This window comes from Callospermophilus lateralis, chromosome 1, assembly GCF_048772815.1.
Source record: "Callospermophilus lateralis isolate mCalLat2 chromosome 1, mCalLat2.hap1, whole genome shotgun sequence".
Classification (NCBI taxonomy): domain Eukaryota; kingdom Metazoa; phylum Chordata; class Mammalia; order Rodentia; family Sciuridae; genus Callospermophilus; species Callospermophilus lateralis.
This window is the reverse complement of record NC_135305.1, coordinates 166,603,338-166,612,671: the sequence shown is the minus strand read 5'-3', so window position 1 is coordinate 166,612,671 and position 9,334 is coordinate 166,603,338. Positions and strand designations below refer to the sequence as shown.

The following is a 9,334-nucleotide window of genomic DNA, read 5'->3' as shown; positions in this document are numbered from 1 at the left end:
CACATAATTTGTGCTCATTTATATTAACATTCTTCATCTCAATTTCACTCACTAAACTTTCTTTAAATAGTTATTTAGTGTTCTTTGAGTTATTCATATTTATCAGTATCCTAATGTTCAGTTCTTAATGTTTTGTTTGGTCACGGATTAAGCTGTGCTTTTCTTTATCTTTATTAGATGTACTATTTTAATTGATTTGTTCATTGAAACAGCCCACAGTAGATTATATAGTCATTTTGGGGGGAAAAAAGTATCAAAACTTTTAAATAAATAAAAATAGGCAAGTGCAGTGCTACATCCTTATAATACTAGCTAATTGGGATGCCATGCAAAAGTGCTTCAAGTTTGAGGCAAGTCACAGAAATTTAGAAACAACATGACTCAAATAATTTTAAAAAGACCTTGTGTTTATTTAGTGATATAGAATTTTTGGGCTTAATTCCAAGCATCACACATAAAAAAATTTAAAGTTGGATAACTTCAAGATCCAGAAATGCCAGTACTAAATATATATATCCATGAATAATTAAATCAGCAAATTGAAGAGATACCTCTGCTTTTGTGTTCAGTGCAAACATTGTTCTTGGACTCAATGTATGTGCCCATCAATGATTAAATGAGTACAAATATTGTACTTATATACTATTATTATTTAGTTATATAAAATATTTTGTCTCTTAAAGTGTTATAAGATATATATATATACAGGAATTTGCATTAAGTAAAATATGGCAGGCAGAGAGTCAGTTTCAGGAGATTTTGATTCACATGTGGAAGTCAGAAATTTAGTGAGTAAAGTTTTGCTCACCAGGTACTGTGTTTTGTGTAGGGTTCACATTGTTAGTCAAAGTCTCCATATTTTTATTTTAGTGGGCAAAAGAAGGTCAAGAGTTTTGTTTACCACATGGTGAGTGTAGTATATTATGTTCTTCATAAATACTAATAGAAGAAATACAATGCCTTGTAAGTACAAAACTGATAATTATATAAGGTAATGCATGTGTTGATTCATTTTAGTCATTTTACCTTGTATATATGGTATAAGATACCATAATATATGTAGTAAATACACAACGTCGTATTTGTCATTAAAAGAAATCATCATATCACACAAATTTAAAACTATAAAAATCAATTTATTATACTTAATTGCCATATGTTGATTTCATCCAAGTATTATGGCCATAGGCTATGCAAGGTTTTTATAGTGTTTTAAACATGTTTTTATGGAAAATTTTATAGACATATATTTGTATATTTCTTAGTAAAATTTTTGTTCATATTTCTTTTTAAGAGTCCATAGCCACTTTATCCTTATTGAATATTTGTGGTATTATCACCCAAAATCTATTAGTTATTTTCATGTCTCTATGTCATGGTAGATAAAAACCAGTTTTCAGACACTTTTTAAAAAAGCTACAGATGTTTGTATGTGTTTTACATTTTTCTTATTCTACCGAGAGTGAAGGTAACTAGTATAGAATGCTATCTTATGGAGGACAAAAGTCTATGGTTGATAAAAGTAACATACTTTCCTTCTCTCTACTGTATTACTCTACTTAATGATGTACTCCTCTTGATACTGTGGTCTCTACAAGAATTTGGGTAATATTCCCAAGGTAATTTTGTCTGTACGTTTTTATTGAACTGATATATTTCTGGATTAATGATAACTTTGGATTTACAAATCTGCTACACTCCTATTGTACTTATTTTACTTTAATTTCATGTTGTGTATGCAATTATATTTTTCCCAGTCTAGTATGTAATTTTTTAAATTTTTTTTTGTTTACTTCAGCCATGACTCCTCATCACAACAAAGAATATTCACCAGAAAAGGGCATAAAACATATATTTCACAAAGTGATAAATGGGAAATATAGAAATTGTTATCTTGACTATTTACAAGAAAAGAAAATGTGAAAAACTATAAGTGAGAGTAAACATCAGGAATTGTATCAAAAATCAGGCCTTGTTCACCAACAAAAAATTTATACTGGAGAGAAGCCCTACAAATATAAACAATGTGGCAAAGCTTTTAGTTAAAAAAAAAAAAAAGTCTTATTTACCACAGAAGACCCCATGCTAGAGAGATGTTCTACCAATGGGCAGAATGTGGTAAAGTTTTTAAAGAAAAATCAATCCTTATTAAGCAAACCAGAATTCACACTGAAAAGAAGACCTACGAATGTAAAGAATGTTGCAAAGCTTTTAATCAAAAAGCAGGCCTTATTTGCCATAGAAGAACTCATACTGGAGAGAAGCCTTACAAATGTGAAGAATGTGTCAAAGCTTTTAGTCAAAAAACAAGCCTTATTTACCACAACAGAACTCACACGGAAGCAAAGCCCTACAAATGTAATGAATGTGGCAAAGCTTTTAGTCAAAAAGCAGCCCTTATTTGTCACAATAGAACTCACACTGGAGAGAAGCCCTACAAATGTAAAGAATGTGGCAAAGCTTTTAGTCAAAAAGCAGCCCTTATTTGTCACAATAGAACTCACACTGGAGAGAAGCCCTACAAATGTAAAGAGTGTGGCAAAGCTTTTTATCAAAAATCAGGCCTTATTTTCCACAATGGAACTCACACTAGAGAGAAGCCCTACAAATGTGAAGAATGTGGAAAAGCTTTCAGTCAAAAACAAGCCTTATTTACCACAACAGAACTCACACGGGAGCAAAGCCCTACAAATGTAATGAATGTGGCAAAGCTTTTAGTCAAAAAGGAAACCTTATTTGCCACAACAGAACTCACACTGGAGAGAAGCCCTACAAATGTAAAGAATGTGGCAAAGCTTTTAGTCAAAAAATTCACCTTGTTTGCCACAGAAGAACTCACATTGGAGAGAAGCCCTACAAATATAAAGAGTGTGGCAAAGCTTTTAATAAAAAATCAGGCCTTATTTGCCACAATGGAACTCACACTAGAGAGAAGCCTTACAAATGTGAAGAATGTGGAAAAGCTTTTAGTCAAAAAACAAGCCTTATTTACCACAAGAGAACTCACACGGGAGCAAAGCCCTACAAATGTAATGAATGTGGCAAATCTTTTAGTCAAAAAGGAAACCTTATTTGCCACAACAGAACTCACACTGGAGAGAAGCCCTACAAATGTGAAGAATGTGGAAAAGCTTTTAGTCAAAAAATTCACCTTGTTTGCCACAGCAGAACTCACACTGGAGAGAAGCCCTACAAGTATAAAGAGTGTGGCAAAGCTTTTAATAAAAAATCAGGCCTTATTTGCCACAATGGAACTCACACTAGAGAGAAGGCCTACAAATGTAAAGAATGTGGAAAAGCTTTTAGTCAAAAAATACAGCTTATTCACCATAGCAGAACTCACACTAGAGAGAAGCCCTACAAATGTAATGAATGTGGCAAAGCTTTTAGTCAAAAAGGAAACCTTATTTGCCACAACAGAACTCACACTGGAGAGAAGTCCTACAAATGTAATGAATGTGGCAAAGCTTTTTGTCAAAAAATTCACCTTGTTCGCCACAGCAGAACTCACACTGGAGAGAAGCCCCACAAATGTAAAGAATGTGGAAAAGCTCTTAGTCAAAAAACAGGCCTTATTTGCCACAGGAGAACTCACATTGGAGAGAAGCCCTAAAAATATAAGGAATGTGGCAATGGTTTTAGTGGAAAAACAGGCCTTACTTGCCACAGCAGAACTCACACTGGACAGTAGCCCTCCAAATGTGAATAATGTGGCAAAGCTTTTAATCAAAAATAAAACTTTATTTACCACATCAGAGGACACTCTGGTTAGAAACCTTCAAAATATGAAGAAAGTGATAATGCTTTTAAATAAAAATCAAACCTTAGTAACCACAGAATTTATACAAAAAAGAACCCCTACAAAAGGAAACAGTGTAGCAAATCTTTTAATAAGAAATCAAGACTTTTTCACCACTACTAGGCTATTTATTCTGTAAAGAAGACTACAAATGTAGAGAATATAGAAACATTTTTAATTATATATCACACACTATTAGACATCCAAGAAAACACACTGGAGTGAAGCTCTACAAATAAGAACTTTTTACCATTTCTTTAAGGATGGGTCAACATTAAATCCTCTCCACAATCATCACAGCAGAGAGAAATTTTTGAAATGTGAAAATTGACAATGTGACAATGCCTCCATAATTGGTTCACCGATACTCAGCTCCTGAGGATACATACTGGTTAGAGAGAATACAAATGGGGAAAAAAAATGTTTCAAAGCTGCATGTTTCTTAAACACTACTGATTTTTAGAGAATTCATTGTGCCCAGAAATTCTAAAAATTTAAATAATATTTCCAAAACTTATTCAACTTTTCAATTCATTGAACATTTTAAAACTCATACTAGTAGTGAACATTGAACATATTTTGTCCAAAATTAATGCCTTATATAACAACAAAACATTTACAATAAACAACTTGACAAATATGAGAGTATAGTAAAGTCATTACCTATACATTACACCTTGATGTATATGAGGATCAGTGAAAGACAGAACTAATATAAATATAGAAAATGAGTAGTTTAACTTTTGCTTAAATTTATTAAACATTATCCAGTTATTTGGTAGAAATAACAATCATAATTATTATACATGCATAGTGCAGAAACCTCATCTTTGAAAGTGTATGAATTTTTTTCTAAATCAAAGATTACTAACTATTCTAACTTTTGAATATTGGAGAAAATAATTATAAGAAATCTACTTTTGAGCTGAGGATGTGGCTCAAGTGGTAGCGCTCTCACCTGGCATGTGTGCGGTGCTGGCTTAGATCCTCAACACCACATACAAATAAAGATGTTGTGAATGCTAAAAACTAAAAAATAAATATAAAAAAACTCTCTCTCTCTCTCTCTCTCTCTTTCTCTCTCTCTCAAAAAGTAAGTCTCATAACAAATTTTTAAAAAGCTATTCTTGATGTTTTACACTGAATTTTAATGTTTGAAATATTACATTTTGTACAGCAGTTTAAATTAAGGGATTTTAAAACACTGAACCACATTCCTAAGTCCTCTCCCACCTTTTCAAATTTTGAGACTGGTCTTGCTAAGTTGCTTGAAACAACACTAAGTTGCTGAGGCTGAATTTAAACTTCTAAAACTTCTCAGCCTCCCAATTTACTTGGATTACAAGCATGGACCATCATGCCAGTTTACAGTGCATTTTTCACCTATATTTACCTTATGTATGCAGTAATTTCTTATAAATGAATATTTGTTTATATGTTAACAATCATGTTGAATCCTGTCATTAAATGACAGACATCACAGTGTTCCACTTGACTAAATGTTCTATGTAAGAGTAAAACATACTATTGAGTAAATAATACTCCAGCATCTCTTAATACTTTTACACATTTTAATCAAACATATAATTTGCTTAAATCAGATAATTTTTTCTATTAGTATTTATGGTGAAATTAGAAGAATTGTAAGAAGGACATAGAGATATAAAAATAATCTCCAGATTTTCATATATTGAATTAGAAATTTTAATATTTTAACTTCCACTGAAGATTAATTTTGTACTTTAGGTATCTCTCATCCAACTTTACAGTGAGAACCTGGGTTGTAAGTGTTTATATATATATATATATATATATATATATATATATATATATATATATATATATATATATATATACAGTAGTTAGTCCAAGAACTATTTTATTTTATTTATTTTTATGTGGAGCTGAAGATCAAACAACCCAGGGCCTTTCACATGCAAGGTGTGCGCTCTATCACTGAACCATAACCCCAGCCCCACTGAAGGTCAAGTTTATTAGATTACCTCATGCCTGATCCTAGCAAGGAATAGATTCATCAAGATATCTTAACTTCATAATTTTCCTGACATAATATTTATTTGGTTCAGACAAAAGACTTTATGTGATTAAACAAACATTCTCTTTGATAAGATACCTATTTTCAGGGCTGGGGATGTAGCTCAAGTGGTAGCAAGCTGGCCTGGCATGCATGCGGCTCGGGTTTGATCCTCAGCACCACATACAAACAAAGATGTTGTGTCCGCCGAAAACTAAAAAAATAAAAATATTAAAATTCTCTCTCTCTCTTCTCTCTCTCTCTCTCTCTCTCTCTCTCTCTCTCTTTAAAAAAATTTAAAAAGATACCTGTTTTCTATGAGAAATCCTGTGATATTTATTTATCTAAAGAGCTTTTGTTAAACTAACAAATGTACCTTGAATGGACTGACAATTCTGATTAATGTGGATATAGCTCCAATAAGGAACAATGAACAACCTTTCTTAGGTGTTTACCAGTGTTAATTTCATTTTAAATGAGATCAAAATGAATAACAATTGACCTTAAGTTCAAAGATTGGTATTGTTATAAGAAAAGGAGGTGACATACTTAAAGTTTCAGAGAAGGCCAGAGAAAGCAAAGACAAAAATTGGAATGGTGCAACAACAACCCAGGAATCATGAATAACTGCTGGAAATAACCAGAAGCTAGGGGAGAGCATGGGACAGATGCACCCTCAGGAAATCCAGAAGGAACCACTCTGGCCTAACACCTTTCTTCTCTACATTTGTTCAATTGAAATGTGAAAAAATAAACTTATGTTGTTTTGAGCCATCTTGTTTGTGGTCATCTATTATATCAGTTCTAGGAAAATAATACAACATATATTACCATATTGCTATGATTAAGTTTATATGTTGGTGCTTTTATGAATCAATGTGACTATGTTAAGAAATGTCCTAATATATTGCAAAGTATTATTTTAGAAAGTGTATGTGAGGGTGTTTCCAGAAGCGATTAACAATTGAATCTGTAGACTTACTAAAAACCATGTGTTTAAATAAAAATGGAAACAGAGAAGGCAGTTAAAAGATAATGTACATTGTCAGAAAAGAGATGATGTAAAAGATTTATTTGTTTGTTAAGGGAGGGGAGAGAGTATGAGGATTGAAAGGATAGTAGAATCGGTAAGACATTATTACCCTGTGTGTCCATGTGATTACATGACCAGTGCAATTCTTCATCATGTACGACTTAAAAAATGAGAAGTTATACTCCACTTGTTTATGAAGTGTCAAAGTGCTTTCTACTGTCATGTATATCTAATTTGAACAAATAAAAACTAAATAAAATGATTAATTTGTTTGAACTCCTATTAATGTCTGTCTTGAAATTTCATCTGAATCAGGTAGTGTTGTTAAGTGAGCAGTATCAAAGCACAGATAAAAGAATAGTTTTTCTGTGTTTACAACATGGCAGTCGTATCTGAGGTGTGATGAATCATATTTTCCTCAAGAGCTGAAGAAAAGTGGTAGAAGGAAAAAGAGAAAGGCTTAAAGTCCCCTGAGAAAGGCTTAAGCCCTCCTGTGTGTGACTACACTAATTGGCCTGGGCAAGCTTTAGGTGGATGGTTCCAAATATAATGGATTTATTTGGTGTTTGACAATAGCTCATTTCATGTTTTCTAAACTTGGAAAAGTAATTCCTGAAATGTTTGGCTAAAATAAAAATGGTAACAATGAAGAAGACTTTAATAGTTTTTGAAAGAAAAATCTAAACCTTTTAACGTTTGCTTCCCTTTTATTTTGAAAATCAGAACATGTACCCCAAATGAGTAAGAGATGTAAATAAGGTGGCTTTAAAATGATTTTCTGCATTAGCAGGAACTTAGATGTAGTGCAAGAATGAGGAAATCAATGTCTGTAGGACAATCCAAATCATGGGCATATTTGTAAATGCTATCACCATTTTGGCTTTATAGTTATAGTTTATTGCTGCTAGACATCAACCTTAGGGATATCTATGTGCAGTCATGGTAGGTAGTCACTCTACCATGACTCTAACACTAATTTGAAATATGTTCACACTCATTGTGTACAATAGATTTCGGACTATAGCCTCCAAAATTCATTGCTCCCCAATCCCTAATATGAATAAAGTTATTGATCTCCACATTTAACTTTTATTGATATCTCATTGCAATTTTAAGATATTGATGTTTTTTCCCAATATCTATGATTTTCTAACTGAATAATTTCAAGATTGATAATAAAGTACTTTTCATTATTTCTAGTAAATATGTGATTTATCCTTTCCTTTCTTAAATATTTCTGTTTTCTATTTAAGTAGATTTGAATAGTGAATTTTAATTTAATTACTTTTGAATATAAACAGCAAAGGCTGGCATGCTTCAGGTTTATAATTTTAATTGAAAAATAAGTGTCATGCCATCTAAAAACAGTTCTGTCTCCTGCTTTGTAGAACTGGTACTCATTCTTTCAACTTTCATTGCTGTTTTAATTAGAAATACTTACTAAAGTGTTCCTTCATCTATATTACTCTTTAAACTATTTATTAGACATGAATTCTGTGAAAGGGATATCTTTAACTTCTGGATTTATATGTCTAGAATGTATTTTTCTTATTTGTAGATTCTTTCTACAAATGTGCTAATTAGATTTTTTTCACTTCCATTCTTTTTTTTTTTCTATTTTTGTGCCAATTTTGAGATTTTAGTATTCATTTTTTATAATTAATAGAATAAAACCCTGAGACATTCATGTTAGGTTCCTGTAGTCCAGAATATTTTTAGAGTCTTAGAATCTGATAATCTGGGTCTTAAAGTTAGCTAGGACCCAGCTATTAACCTATATAATCTGCTTGTCTTTCTAATAGTAGCTGACAGTACACTTGCTGATATGATAATACATTCATTTGTATTTGTCACCTACTGAGTTACTTTTAGCAGTATGAAATTTATTTAAAGAATAGTCCTTCTTTGTTCTCAAATGAAGTGCTATTAATCACTGAAGTCATCTTTTCTGATTTTTTATTAATTTACTTAATAGTATAGGACATTGAACTGAGTAATACTTTTCTGCCAAACTCTACCCTGATGTTTTTTCATATTTTAATTTGACACAGAATCTCATTAGGTTGCTTAGGGTCTTGCTACATTTACTGCAATTGGCCCTGAATTTGTGATCCTTCTGATTCAGTCTTCCAATTGAAGTCTCTTGAAGAAAATGCACATGTCAATTCTCTGGCCTTTTTGTTTGTTAATTTTTTTTACTAGGCTATGGTTATTATTCCTTCTTATTACTAGTATTATAGTTTCACTTGCCTTCTTTTTTTTCCCTTGATTTGATATCGAGAAGCTGGGCAAAATGGCATTTGCTCATAATTCCAGCACTTTGGAAGCGGAAGGCAGCAGGAGAATCCCACATTTGAAGACAGCCTGGGTACTTTAGTTTCTCAAAATTAAAACTTTTCATTTAAAAAAAGACTGTGTGTACAGCTCGGTGGTGGAATATCCCTGGGTTATATTCCCTGTACTGTGA

The 9,334-nt window shown here is 32.0% G+C and overlaps 1 protein-coding gene across 1 annotated transcript; it reads left to right on the top strand.

The window, feature by feature from the left end:
• Positions 1 to 2,093: 2,093 nt before the first annotated feature.
• On the top strand, positions 2,094 to 3,613 carry LOC143399483 (uncharacterized). The gene is given in 2 exon segments (XM_076856202.2): positions 2,094 to 2,637; positions 2,640 to 3,613. Coding segments are annotated over 2 exon segments (1,518 nt in total).
• Positions 3,614 to 9,334: the final 5,721 nt, after the last annotated feature.